General features: G+C 48.1%; 1 protein-coding gene and 1 non-coding gene across 7 annotated transcripts in view; one reads left to right on the top strand and one right to left on the bottom strand.

Moving 5' to 3' along the window:
• LOC142579011 (uncharacterized) overlaps positions 1 to 15,177 on the bottom strand; it is a 465,789-nt gene that overhangs the window by 114,874 nt on the left and 335,738 nt on the right. For all 6 annotated transcript variants that reach the window (XM_075688787.1, XM_075688827.1, XM_075688796.1 and 3 more), the window contains exons 5-6: positions 1,504 to 1,539; positions 1,378 to 1,404 (exon numbers count right to left, since the gene is read on the bottom strand). In XM_075688787.1, coding sequence (XP_075544902.1) covers positions 1,378 to 1,404; positions 1,504 to 1,539 — 63 coding nt within the window. The remainder of the gene's footprint in view (positions 1 to 1,377; positions 1,405 to 1,503; positions 1,540 to 15,177) is intronic.
• TRNAT-CGU (transfer RNA threonine (anticodon CGU)) lies at positions 4,330 to 4,401 on the top strand. The gene has a single exon. It is a non-coding gene; the product is annotated as a tRNA-Thr (tRNA).

Below are 15,177 nucleotides of genomic sequence, written 5' to 3'. Positions count from 1 at the left end.
GTTTATGTAAGGGCTGCATAACCAAGTTGATACCCCTCTGGAACGTTTTCTTCGGACTCGCTTAGCGCAACTAATTAATAATCCCGCTAGAGGGCGCACTGAAATAGCGAGAAAAAAAAAAGAACTAGGACTATGCTGATGAAGTACGTAATGGAGTACTTAGGTTAAATCACAAGAGTTTACCCCCCAAAACGACGCTATTCTATATATATATATATAAGTTGCGGTCCTGATTGCCAGAAGTAACTCATGGCGCTATACCGACCATCGTCCGATATTTCTTCCCGAATGTTAAAGCTATCAAGCTGTTTGCTCTATGCTGAGCAAAGTATTCACCAGCATGGTGCCAGAATGGCGCAGCACGCGAACTTTCAACACGGTTAAAGGAAAGCGCGCCGATAAATGCGAGCCTATAGGTAATCATACACGTTGCAGGACGGACGCCATGGCGCAGCGCATGGTTGAGGTGCCCTTCGTGTACGATGGACAGTTACTGCCGCCACCTCCTACTGTAGAACCACCAACATGCTATCACTATACTGCGCCATTGTGAACTCCGGGCTGTTGCGAGCGTATACGATGATATATTAGATCGCAGTAAGTGCAGTACTAATTTTCTTGTAGTGTTTCAAGAAGCGCAAAGAAAAACCTGCGCTTACATGCTCAATATGAACGACGTTGTATTGTAAGCTAACTCTTCCAGCGCTGATCCGTCGGTATACGACGGATCAGCGCTGGAATAGTTAGCTTGCGTGCCAACAGCATATCGCTAGCACGCAATGTCCATTAGGGAGTTTGTTTTTACTTGTTCATACCGTGCGCGCCGGACTTAACCATTTCTAGTTGCTCTTAGCATGTCGGTAACGTCTGGGATGCCACCGTCCGCGAGGACGCTCGAAGTCGGTCTGATATCTGGCATGCACGCGAGGAGAGCGTGGAAGCTTATGGGAGTTTGTAACGGTTCATCTCGATGGTGTTCACGGCGCGCTCGTATCTGAGGTAATAAGGCAAAGCCAGCGAGTGAGTTGGATGTCAGCGTGTTTCCACTCACTGCATGTCCCTTATCTCCTTCAGTCTGCGTGCCCTGTGAACACCGGCAAGGAGAGCGCCGTGAAACACACGAGCGAACATAATAAGACATGCAAGCGTGATCTCATTTCGCAAACTAAAGGACTGCTAACAAATACTGCTGATAAAATGCGTCAAGTGCCCATAAATTAAGCTGTTCGTCTACGTAAAAAAAAAAAGTGCATGAAAAGAAGAAAAGAAAACGAGAAGGAAAAGGAACAAAACAAGGGGACGCGTGCAATGGCCGGCTACGGGGCTGCATGGTCGGCCCTCCGTGCACCGTGGCCCAGGCGTGCAGGACGCACGCACCTTTTCTCCTTTGTCCCCTTTCTCGCCCTGCAGGAAGAAGAGCATCGCGTGGCCGTCAGCGCCCTGTCGCACGTCGCCGCCGTGCAAAGTTCCGACTCTTTATGACACTGGGCGGGCAGTACTTACGGTATCCCCCTTGGGGCCATCGATTCCTATCGCACCCTGCAAAAAGAGAAGAGAGAAGTTGCGCGTGTGTGCGAGCGCACTGACGCCGCTTGTGAGAGCAGCGACAACGAATAACGAAAGAAGGACCTCGGTTTTCGCCTGCGGTTCCTTTACTCTTTTTTTTTTGCATTGAGATCCTGCAGCGTCTTGGAACCAGAAACAAGCCGAAAGGCCACCGTTGCCATCGGTGCTGCAGACGTGCATGCCAACTACGCGAGTGTCGTCAAGAGCGCACAGGCTATGACTGCTCGCCCGCAACGTTAGAAGAGTACGACAAAAAGGCGACAAAAATTATAATAATAACAGAGGAAGTTCCAGACAGTGGGCGGGGAAAGAATGGGCTGAGAGAGAAGAATAGCGGAAACTAAATAAAACCCGACAAAGGAACAAAGTCGGCGCTCTACAAAAGGCGCAACACATTAAAACATATGGCTCATAACCATGCGCTCCGGGCTGGCGGGGATAGAAAGAAGGACAAGAAACTGAGTAGTGTATGGCGTGGCTTTTCAACATGGTCAAGGATTCGTCTACAGGATGTTTGAGTGAGCGCAAGTGCCTCAGGTTGCTTCGTTGCAGTCGTTGGGGCATCGTGACTGGCGTGACTCCATCGTGACTGGCGACGAGGAAGCGGCAGGGCGTTTTTTTATCATCGGCAGCGCTCGGCCAGGAGGAGCCGACCTTGTTCACCGAACGCACGCTTGAGAGCAGCACGATATTACTGTGCAAGCGCTCTGTCACGTGGCTTTTTAGAGCGCAGCTCTTTGGCGTCCGTTCCTGGGTTTCGCGTCGTCGTCGGCGTTGTCGTCGGCCTCGTAACCAGCTCCGCCCCCCTTTCATCCCCCCAGCGCTAGGAGCGACCGACTGATACCGCTGGATGCCGCTGACGCCGCTAGAGAGTCAAGATAACGTGACTGCATAGAACACCGTCGCCGCCATGCAGAAAGAGGAGGAAAGGGTCCCCCCCCCCCCTGTTCTTGTGTGGCGGATAGGGTGCTCTTCAGTTGCCGACGCGCCGGTTATTTCACGTAGGCCCCGGCACGTCGACGAATACGTGACCACCTTCCCACGGCTAGACCTGGTTCTTAGCGCTGCGGAAGCGAGGGTATCATATTGTTTGTGTCGGCATCGGCGGCGTTGTCCCTGAAACCAACTCCGCAGCTGGGGTTGACTCACTATCGGCGTCAGCGGCATCAGTCAGTCGCTGCTATCTCTTCCCTCCTCCCTTTATCGTGTTGTCCGCTTGCTGCGCGCGCTTCTGCCCCCATCGTTTGCCGCTGGGTGTACACGCCGCCCCCCTCCCCCCTCTTCCTGCGAGCCTCCGGTTGTCAAAGCGCCGGCTCGAACTTAATTCCTTTCTTCACTCCTCCTCCAATGCAACCCCTGTGCGGTGGCAATCAGAGAGCCAGATCGGTGGCGGCGGATCTGTATATGTGCACCGCCCGAGCCGAAATTGCCGCTGCCGTTCGCCCTGTGCGGTGGCAATCAGAGAGCCAGATCGGTGGCGGCGGATCTGTATATGTGCACCGCCCGAGCCGAAATTGCCGCTGCCGTTCACCACTGCGAAATTATCTGCCAGTTCTTTCTGAGCCATGAGCGAGACGACCGATGGAAGTCCTCCGTCTGCTGCTGCTGCTGCTGCTGCTAAACGAGCTGCCAGAGCAGAGGCCCAGCGCCGTCGCCGTCAGAATCCAGAGGTGCGTGCCGCCGAAGCAGAAGCTTACCGTCGCCGCCGTCGAGATGATCCAGGAGTACGGGAAATATAAAAAAAAAAATTCTGTGATAGCGCATACATGTGTTGCTCGATTTCTTTGCCTCAATCTATCGAAAAGGTGAAACAGCTTATTTGCTGCGCTCAAATTTCGCATTAGGAAGTAACGTAATCGTTGGTAATTTTTTCATCTTTCGCGGGCTTTCTTTGCAAACCGGGAAAAACGACTACGTGAGACGTATCGTAAAGGACACAGCTCGATCGGTGGTTTCTGAAGGTGGCTCTACAAATCTGCATATTATAGTTGGGGTCCCTAGCCAACAATGAAAAAGTTGGGTAATTAAACTTAATTAATGACTGTGTTATGGGAAAAAAATGTCTGAGTTACTATAGGCTATTGCGAATAGTATCCGTTCGGTTCAATTCGGCTCCGGCGCGCCTTTCATTTTTAAAATCTTGGCTCAAGTTACGCGGTATACCCTGCATATATATATATATATATATATATATATATATATATATATATATATATATATATATATATATATATATATATATATATGCGTGTGTGTGTTAAGGATGTAAAAAGGAGTTATTTACAGTGAAAAGGGGAAGGGGGTAGAGAAGACATGGGACGGTCCGAAACAGCCGATCTCTAAAAAAAATCGCGCCGCTTCTTTCTCTTCCACGCTCCTCCGGTGCGCAGTTACATTTTACTCCTGGGCCGACGAAGTTCACCGAGCTAGACAGAGTGCGCGTTGGTGGTACAGTTTCAATCGAGCGACGTGCAAAACTTACGTCTTGCGTGAACGGCGCTTATCAGCCGTCATTTTAGCGATGACATAGGTCACTTCACTCAAGCGTTTGAGGATGACGAACGGGCCCGAATACTTGCAGAGAAGCTTTTGGCGAAGTCCCCTTTTCTGATATAAAAAGGTCACGTACCCGTGACGCCTGCGGCAGACAGGATGTTCCACATCCTCTGCCAAGGTTTGTGAGTGAGTGGTGCTGGCTAACACTCCCAGGGTTAGTTCTAGTACTAAAACATAAATGCCCCAGAAAGTGGATGTGAGAACGGCGCCGCAGTAGCTCAATCGGTAGAGCATCGCACGCGTAATGCGAAGACGTGGGATTGTTCCCCACCTGCGGCAAGTTGTGTTGCCATCCAATTTCATTTCCATTAATGATATATATATATATATATATATATATATATATATATATATATATATATATATATGTGTGTGTGTGTGTGTGTGTGTGTGTGTGTGTGTGTGTGTGTGTGTGTGTGTGTGTGTGTGTGTGTGTGTGTGTGTGTAAAGGAAACGTTTAATTAAATGAAAATGTCCACTGGCGGGATTCGATCAGGGTACCGCGAGCACATGCGAAAGCCCGCTACTCTAACCATTACGCCGCACACGCCGCAAGAGGCAGAATTTCCCGCAGGCAAGCCAGCGTCTGGAGACGCTTGGCGCGCTTTCTGAACGCCGACGGTTTCCCGTCGGTCTCATCTCGTGCCCCGTGGATGTGCGACGCGTGCAAATCACACGAGCGTTATCAGACGTTCCGTATAGCTGACAGGGCGCTGTTATTTCTATCCAGAAATAGTCGCCTTAAATGCTGCGTCGCGTAACGGCGTCGCACCCGAGTATACTTCGAACACTGTCAGAAGAATTGAACGCGGAACAACGTTGAGCCTTGTTAATGAAGCCAATGGTTCGCTCTTTGGGCGAAACTTCCAGTTCTGAAGCGAAAGCTCCAAATGGCCCACTGAGCGAAAAAGCCGGCGTCTGTAGCAGCGAAACGGCACCTGAATTCCCATTGGCTGCGACGCCACGCCACGAGCGCGCTTCGACGCAGCAGAGCGGGCGAAAGGGAACACCTGATGCCTCGGTAGGCGCGCGAGGTGTTGCGGGAGAGGGCATCGCCCCGACAGAACGTCACCCGACAGAACGTCACCCGACAGAACGTCACCCGACAGAACGTCGCCCTCGTTCTCAGTAGCCTGTGCTATCCGCGCGTTCCTTGTCCGTACAAGCTTTCGCCTGCGCTCTAACTGCACCAAATCAAAACGAGCCAAGCGTCTCGACGGGTTCGCTTGTCCGCGAGTTCACAAATCGAAGGACCGCTCAGTGGCGTTGAAATGGACATTAATGCTTTCGCATTTACAACTCATAGGAAGTACTGAGGTGTCCTCGGATTTTTTAAAGCGAAAGATATCTGGCGTCTGTCCGGCGTCCGTCTGGCGTTAACACCCGATGGCACCAAAATTCACGTGATGACGTCATGGACGTTCCCAGCGCTGGACCAGCTGCGGCTCGCACTGCAAAATCCCACGGTGAACAGCAACGGCGTCGGACGGACGCCACCCAAAAAAAGATCGGCCTGGCCCACTCCCAAAATCGAATTAAGGTGGATTAAAGTGGATTGCGGCGGATCAATATGAATTAAGGTGGATTAAAGTGGATTAAACTAGATCAGGGTCGATTAAAGTGGTTTAAGGTGAATTAAATTTGTTACGAATTAAAGCAAAGTGGATTAGGGTATACTGTAAAGTGATAACTTAGAGAAGTCATTATACTTTCGCATTCAAATCACTTAAGGAGACTTAAGTGACTGTCAAGATTTTAATCCTTAATTTAGAAAATTAGCCGATGTTAATTATCCTAATAATTAATGATCGGTCTGGTGGCGTAAGTGCGAATGACAATTAAAGTGCGCTTCGAATTCAAATGCATCGTGTAGTTTCCATCCCGCCGCGTTTTTCCAGCCTGCCGAAGGCGAAGTGAGCGTGCGCCTGCGCTCGTGTGCACCGCAGTAGCGCGCTCGAAGAAGGTTTCATACAATTGACTTGCCTAAACGGCTGGCTTGGTGACGCTGGTAAATGCGGCAAAGGCGTCAGGGCAACTCTTGGCTGCTATAAACGGCCGCAAGAGCGAGCAACGGCTTCGTGCTGTAAGCTAGAGCAGTGCCCGCCGGTTCCGCATTGAGGACCGCGTGGTAAGAAGTACGTTTGTGCTTAGCAGTAGGCAAACAGCTACCCTGACACCTTGTCCTTTTTACGTGGTCTTCAAGTCAGCCATTTAGTAGATTGAATGCTTGCTTAAGAGAAAAAGAAAAAAAGAAGAACGTTCGTGAGCGCTGCTTCTGCGCATGTCAGGCGCGCGGCCTTGTGCCCACTTTGCAGTCTTATTTCGCATATTGCGCTAAAGCTTTAAAAAAAATTATGGGGTTTTACGAGCCAAAACCACTTTCTGATTATGAGGCACGCCTTAGTGGAGGACTCCAGAATTTCGACTACCTGGGGTTCTTTAACGTGCACCTAAATCTAAGTACACGGGTGTTTTCGCATTTCGCCCCCATCGAAATGCGGCCGCCGGGGCCGGCATCGATCTCGCGACCTCGTGCTCAGCAGCCTAACACCATATAGCCACTGAGCAACCACGGCGGGTCCGCTACAGCTTTGACACACGGGGAACAAAAGATATCCTGAAATGACGTAGCGGGCTCGAAACCATAGAATATGGTGTTTTTAAATGCGAATGACGATTGGGCATTAGAACGTACGACATTAGACCAGAAATTCTCAAGGTGGCTAAGTTCGTCTAATTAGGTACAAGGGAATATATACCTCAGTTTGCGGAAGACGACTGCAACTGAAAACCATTGGCCCAGACCTCGTACTTTGCAGCCTTTTTTTTTTTAATGATTTAGCCCATGTTAGCTCGGACACTTTACGCGCGCACACACACACACATACGGTAAAGCGGAAACTGTGCAAAAAATTTGGCATGAAAGAGACACCGACACAACGCTGTGTGTGCCCGGCTTTATCAACCAGATTTTTTGCCCTTCTATTAAGCTAATGTTAACACTGTTAACAATGTCTTTATTGGCGAGTTCTTCCCACTTTTCCGCATCCGGTATGTCTGTTTCTAGCCTCTTCCGTGGGCCGCTCCCGAAGATGTGCAGTTAACAAAATATGTTAAGCAATCCGACGCTTATACTACTCACCTCAAGTGAGGCGTGACGTGATAGAATGCCGTGCGCCATGTCCCCGCCCCATTCTCAACCCCAACCCGCTCAGGCAGACATTGTCGTTCATCGACTTCAACTAGAGGTTAAATTACCTGCCAATTTAAAAAAAAAGAACGTTTTATATCATGCTCCTGTCGGCAGTTGGGCGTCATGAATGCAAAAGCTTTTTCGCAAACTTAAGGATGCCAGCAGAAACAAAAAGATAAAAGAAAAAGAAGACGAAAGCATTCATAAGATGAAATGTTATTCAAGTAAAGTTTACCTGCAGAAATTTCCTAACATCAAAAACTGGTCTCCAGTTCACGCTGTGAAGGTGGTTGGACAGAGAAGCTGTGAACATCTAGAACGATTACTCATTACGACGTAGGTTGAAATTATTCACGTGGCGACATTCACAAGCACTTTGGCTAATTATTAGCCTAACATGTTTCGACGGCCTACGACTTGGCTAGCGCCGCACCTACAAAGAGTGGACCAGAGAGAAGCGAAATGCGCCACCCCTCGTATGCACGCTGCTCTTCAGGAGTCCTCACTATACGTGGTCTTCCCATAGCACTGTCACAACGCAAATAAGTTGCTAGGCGGGTTTTTCTTTTATGTAGGAAAGTGTAGTTACGTCACTCCCGGCTTCGTATGCTACAGTCAAGCTGCCGTTGCCGCCGCAGCTTACGCAACTGTAATCTTTACCGGGAAACGCATGCTAGAAGCGCTGCGTGCTTCGTATTGCATGTAGCGCAGGAGCGCCTTATCATCATTTATGTAGTTCGGATGATTGCTTTGAGCGTGTTCTTTATTCAAACGTATGCTGTTCCGTATGTTGTATGTGTGATTCCAAAGAATGCATGCACTGTTCGCTACACTTTGCTGAGTGCTTGCAACCTCTGCCTTACGGGGGTACGAGATGATGATAGTTTTCTGTCGACGTTACGCCACGAAGAAGTCCCGAGGTCCTAGCCATAGACAGCTTCGCTGTATAAAGTCAGTCAGCTCGAAGTATCATTAACATGCATTCACAGTAACTGCACGGATATAATGCGTTTTCTTTTATTTGTGTAGTCAGTGTTCTTAGAGGGGTCTTCGAGTTATATTCGAAGCATATAACGAAGTTCTTCTTTCTCACTCTTTTTCCCCTGATCTCGCGTTTCAAAATGCGGTAGGCTCAGCCACTAATAAAATGAGCTGTGCGAAGAAACCAACTCACGACATGGAAACACAGCCGCGCGTCATGAATAAGCGAAAGTGCAAGGTAAAGAGAAAGGAGGCAATGGGGAGGGGGACGCAAAGTGGTCTGCTCGCATGATGCGTGCCCGAGGAGGTCTCACGTGCACAAACGTGCATTTCGCGAATGGCGCAGGCGTATCGCCCGCATCGCGGCATTGTCACTGTTCTAACAGCGCGTGATTGGAGATAGAGTACTGCGACGTGCACCTGCACGGTCCTCCGCCAATGCGCAAGCTGTAGCACTTTAAAGGAGACATTGGTGCCTCTGGCGGCGTCGGCTACTCGTCGTCACACAGCAAGAACAATAACAACACAATGTAAGTAATTTTAAATGCCTAAGCATTTCTTGCGTACCCAACGAAGAAACCCGTCCATCATGTAAGACCATCGCTTTCAAGATAGGGCCCGCAGCGGCGGGAACACAGCGCGCACGAAGCTATCAGCACTCGGCGTACCCTGTCCCCATCGCAGATTGCTTTTAAGATAGGGTCCGCGCGGCCGCACCATACGCTGCCGCCGCCGGAGTACGGTTGATTACGGTTCATAATGGTTTGACGCGGATGGGTAGGGCACTAAAATGCGATAGCGGCTTATAATGATTGGAACGTCATCAGCGCACGTGGCGCCACCACCTGCAGTACTTTGCTTGCGTCATCAATTCACCTTGCGCCGCCGTCCGCAGCAGTTCGTGTTGCCGCAGCGCTGGCGTTTATACTGGCCGAATGAAGTTTCATAAGGCTGGCAATGAGACCGGGCTGCGTGGAGGTGAGCAAGTGGCACCATGCTTACGCATACTTAACTCCCATAGGAGTTTCTGCGTGAATTTTTTTTTTCGGTTTATGCCACCGGAAGTGTTCTTCAGCTGCTTTATATACGTATAGTGTCTGTCAGGTTGATGTGTGCGAGTGGTTCTGATTCTGCATGAGATGACAAGAGTAATATTATTTAAAAACTTTTTGTGCGCAAACAAACAGGGACAAAGAAGAGGAGCAACACAAGGACGAGCGCGAACAACGCACAATTAATCAAAGGCAGAAGGATTTGGCTTCCAAGGTTACAGTGATTCCGTATGGTCACGGCCCTTCACATAGACTTAAAAAGGCGGCTGGGAGTTACGAAGTAAAAGTGGTGTTTTCGGCAAAAAACAAAATAGGTAATGTGTGTTCTAAGGTTAAAAACAAGTTCGAAAGAAAGGGTAATGCAAAGAATGTAGCGTTAGACATCCGCTTAAGAACCAATTTGTTGATCGCGTGAAAAAAGTTGTTTATCAGATTCCTATGACATGTGGTCATGTATACGCAGGGCAGACTTCGAGATGCATCAACATGAGACTAAGGGAACACTTATATAGTCTGAAAGGTCGCCCTGGTACGCATTTGGCTATGCATTGTCAAGAACACGATTGCTCACCGCGTCTTTGTAGCACCGAAATTTTGTATAGGCATAGGAATCAAACCGCGATAGAAATTGTGGAAGCGCACTGGATTGAAAAACAAAAGGAAAAATGCATCAGCCATCCTTCTGCTTCATTTCTGGATAAAGAAAATTCGCTGTTGTCATCACATCCATAACGTATTTTCATCGTAAGTGCTTGTTACGTGCGCCTTGGTGTTTTTATGTTGACCGGGTGGCTTTGGTCCACGGCATTTTATCTCAAGAGTTATATGCGCTATAGGCGTGCTCTGTTTGACTAGATCGCGCAGATCTGTGGGTACTTAGGCAGGAAGTTCTTCGAAAAAACAAAAACAAGTTGTTAGAAAGCGCTCGTCCTTGTGTTGCTCCTCTTCTTTGTCCCTGTTTGTTTGCGCACAAAAAGTTTTAAAATAACGAATCTGTTTCAACTAGGCCGACTCGCAGTTATGCTTAAGAGTAATATTGTTGTAAATTATTGATTGCAGTTCCTACTCCCTTTTGTGACCCTAAACATTCGAACTGCTGTGGTCCGATCTTGTGTTTTGTGTATTTAGTGTATGACAGCTGACTTTACGTTTTAAAGTGTCTTATATGACACGTTTTGCGATTTGTACTTATTGTATGTGAGCTGACTATCCGTTCTGATGCGTTGTGAGTTGTCCTGTCCACAATTATGTGAGATTACCTTTATGTTCAAATTTGGTTTTGATGTGATTTGTGTGGTGAAGAGCGTCAATGCAGTTACGTCCCTTGACTGTCCGACTTTGTTGTTGTTACCTTTCTTTTGTCAAGTGCTGGCTTGTTATGTCGTATTTAGTCTACGCTTGTTCTACGTATGTGAAAAGGAGTGGCGGCGCCGCCTAAGGACGCCAGCAGTTCCTAAATATCATGTATTCCAAAAGTGCCTACGACTTCAGACGGAGAAGATCGACCACGCGGGGTCCATATTAATTAGCGAACCTGTAGGGCCTACTCGCGTGTTACGAAGACAACGTACGCGCTTGTTTCCGCATCTCTTGCCCAGCATCGACATCGAGACGTGTTGTTGCGGGATTTCGTTCAAGATGCGGAATAAATTATGATTCACGGGTGCAGACCACACAGGCCCCCTACTTCCTCCTGAAGTACATCAGTCGTTAGCGAGTGCTTGTGCCGTTCTGTGTCATGCCCGCGCTTTTTAGCGCTTCTTCAATTTATTCCGCATCGACCTCGGGCTTCACTCATTTCAGCTCGCTCTCTACGCCTATGCTTTACACCGAAAACGCAAAAACCAATGTTGCCGCGCACCACTGAACCACACACACACACACACACACACACACACACACACACACACACACACACACACACACACACACACACACACACACACACACACACACACACACACACACACACACACACACACACACACGCACACACACACACACACACACACACACACACACACACACACACACACACGCACGCACACACGCACGCACATGCAAAACTACACATAAACTTGTTCCTGCTTTTGCATGCCCAGGCACAGGCATTCTACAAGTATATAATGGTGGCGCTTCTACGGCGGCGAAACATTACATTTTTGTTCCTAAGACGGTAAGAACTTTGACAACCGGTAGCAATCTTCTTCAACCCGAGGAGCGAAAGTGCGGACGTTCGCTTCGGCCACCTCCCGCGTTCCACCTCGCGGAGAGCGCTATGCGCGCCTCAGAGGAAGAGAATATTCAATAACGAAGCGGGACTGTAATGAAGACCGAGTCTGACACGCTCATCTTCGACGTCGCATAATGGGCCCCTCTGGTCCCTCGCGTCGATGTTCCGACTCGGCGAACTTGCCGAGTGCGGATTTTCTCGAGGGGAATCACTCGACCATTTTCGCAACGACTCAATTACGAGACCCATGTGAAGATAAATGTAAGCGGCGCGACTCGCCCGAAGCTTAGTCCACTGCCAACGTGCAACTACAGTACCGGAGAGAGGCATACGCGGGATGCACGCAACGAAAAGGCCGCGCGGTTTTTTACACTTGTTATCGTTTTATAAAATTTGGAGTGGAAGTTTGTCCAACCGTATACTTGCATTACGTATATGCTATTGTATAATATGGTCTGGGACGACGCAGGAATGGTTATCCCAACATATTACCTGTGCGTATTTTTTTTCTTCTGGACACTGACAGAATGTAGCCAAGGCGAGTTATCCCGTAATTATAGCGTTGAATGTTTTGTACCACTCGCAAACGAGAAAACGAAATAAAGAGTGGTGGTGGTGTTAGTAAGGTTACCAAGCGATTCCTTACGAAGAAGTACCAAAACACCAACGCTTGGTTACTAAATTCACCACGACACCCGCCATGCCCGGTCATTGAGAGTGAATTGCGCAGGACTGCGTTCAAGCGAATAATTATTATCCCTGTGCTATCACGCGGCGACTGTATCGCCGGGTAATCCCATTAACGCCGAAAGATATACTGAAGCGAATTTTGAGCACTGTTCGAAATCTGCAGAGATAAGAGGCTTGAGGATCTGCAGATAAGGAAACGCCTGCTCTCAAGCGCATCGACATAAAATTGGATGGCCCGATAATTAAGAGTATAAACCAGTTCAAGCACGAATTATAAAAAAAAGAAAGAAACGCAACAAAGAAGCAAGGTCTGAACACCAACGCTTGTCTGTTCTCTATATTATTTTTCACGCAGTGCTCGTGAAACTCCTCAACGCGCCTTTTGCGCGGTGTTCAACCATACATAGGCAACGACGGTTTTATTGTTTTTTTTTGTTTGCCTTCGGAATAACTCCAGCAGTAGTAACGACTTTGAATTCATTAAATATAAGACGATATTTTCTTAGTAAGTGAGTAAATAACTGCTTTATGATTTGCGGAGATCACTGCAGCGTAACAGCAAAAGCGTCCTGCATTGCCCGCGTAGCCCATAGCCTCACGTTACCGGGTTGTTTCTTGTGGCCGACTTCTTGTCCGAACACCTGTGAGTGTATCGAAACTGCTAAAAAGTTGACAGTCACGTCATTTCATTTAATTTCACTTCATTTTCATTCTAATGCGTTGTTACTGTTTATTACTTGTTTTATACCACCAGAGGCCGCGGGTGCGAATGCCTTAATTAACTCCATCCTAATTAACATTGACTTAATTAATTTCGCCTTGGTTAACACCAAAGGCAGTGGGTTCGACTCTCGTCCTTCACGATGTCAAGTTGAATCCAACTTGGAAATATGGCCGGTGTAACCTTACCTTCAAGTGCGTTGGGCTCCCACCAAAGGTCGATGGTTCGACCCCTAATTTTGGTGCCATTGAATTTTGGTGCCATAACGCTGGACGGTCAAATTATCGTTCCATGAGCCGCATTCGCCTTAAAGGGCCCTGAATCACTTTTTAGCGAAGTGGAGAAATACATATGAAGTGAAAATAGGCTATTTCTAAAATACTTTGCCGCAAGAAGTAATTCAATGCGTTCAGCAGAAGGGGAGTTATTGGCAATCAAACGTGATCCCCGGTGAGGGAGCACAACGTGCTACGTCTACTGTTCGTATAATAAATCTAAAAAAAAGCAAGCCCAAATTGTCACTTTATTGAGTTGGCTGGCTGAGTACCGGCACCGCTCTGGCATTTTTTTGCCTTGCAGCTGTTACATTTCCTCGACTGCTCGGACAGAGTGATACGTGGCACAGGGGCCCTATAACGTAAAACTATTCAAATATGTTTTTATTCCATTCTCCTGACGTCAAATTTGCCTAACCCACGACGCAAGCACTGGGCGGTTACCCGCAGGGTTGTCTGAACAGACCAATCAAACGCTCTCCTTGTTCACAGGAAGTCTCTTTTGTTTGCTTGAAAAACTAATAATATTGCCTACAATGAGCATCTTGTATTATCTAAATGGCTGACAAGAGGCGAGGAGCACGCTCAAGTGGAGAGGGATTAGATAGGGCCGAGCCACTGCAGTGAAAGTCGATAACCGGATGAAGAGGGTGGTGCCGGCGTCTGCGATTGGTCCGCTTTCCCTTACTAGCATACGGTGGCTGGTCGAAAATCGCGACGGCATGCAACGGAAGGTCAAGAATGCCGCTAAAACGGATCCTCAGCAATGAAGAGTTGGAAGAATGAGGTCGTAAACGTGCCGAAAGTGCTCGAAAACGTTACACGGCCTCGCAAAAAGTTTTATTATTCGCAAATAAGCCTATGCTCTCCGGCAGGTGCGAGTACCTAGCGCCTGAGCGATCGGCGGCAGCCATCTTTTATTCCTTTCAGAACAGGGCAGCCTGCGGCTGTTCAAAAGGAAATTCAGTTTTGTTCGGCATATTAATGCATCTTTAATGCGTGCACGTCACTTTGACGCGGTAAGTTTTTGCGGTTTTGTGACGTTGCGTGACAGGCAGGTGATGTGGGTGCAGCCCGAAAACTTTTGACCAATAACCGGGGGCTAATGGCGAAAAAGCGTAGGATCAGAAATAAATATTTTTCTATTGTACGGTCAAATCATGCATAATCAGTGTGTACATATCATATCAGATGGGGAGCTATCGCGGTTGTCGTGAAGTCGTGTGACAGACAGGTGAAGTGGGGGTGGTTCAAAAAAGTTTTTGACCAATCGCGGAGGGCTGATTATAGAATTGGAATAGAAAAGTTTGGAATAGTGTTACGTTATAGCGCCCCTGGTTTGCGCCACGGCGGTAGTTTTGAATTCTAGCGCTTTAGATATACACCGCGAATGATGTTCTTACGTATACGAATTCCGTAAGGAGCGGACCTACATACAACTCTAGCCGTGAAAGTTGGTGGAGAGGACGAAGTGGAACCGGGGCGTGTATTCACGAAATGCTCTTACGTTAGTAGATTTTTTCGTAAGATCAAATTCCATCTAACCCTGATTCTGGACATATTATTGACTTAAACGGCAAACAGTACTTACTAACGAAAAGCTTTGTGAATACGGTACCAGATGTCCAGAATTTCAAGGTATACGTATGGCGAACAAGAGACCCATGTTAGGCGGATATTCGTTCTCTTGTGCGTGTGCGTGGCTTTTCCGTGCGCTCACTTGGTCTGTTAAAAAAATTAAACTAAATTATGCGGTTTTACGTGCCAAAACCACTTTCTGATTATGAGGCAAGCCGTAGTGGAGGACTCCGGAAATTTCGACCACCTGGGGTTCATTAACGTGCACCTAAATCTAATCCCACGGGTGTTTTCGCATTTCGCCCCCATCGAAATGCGGCCGCCGTGGCCTG

Source organism: Dermacentor variabilis, chromosome 1 (genome assembly GCF_050947875.1).
Source record: "Dermacentor variabilis isolate Ectoservices chromosome 1, ASM5094787v1, whole genome shotgun sequence".
Taxonomy (NCBI): Eukaryota; Metazoa; Arthropoda; class Arachnida; order Ixodida; family Ixodidae; genus Dermacentor; species Dermacentor variabilis.
The sequence above is the reverse complement of the archived record's forward strand: the minus strand, read 5'-3'. Positions and strand labels throughout refer to the sequence as shown.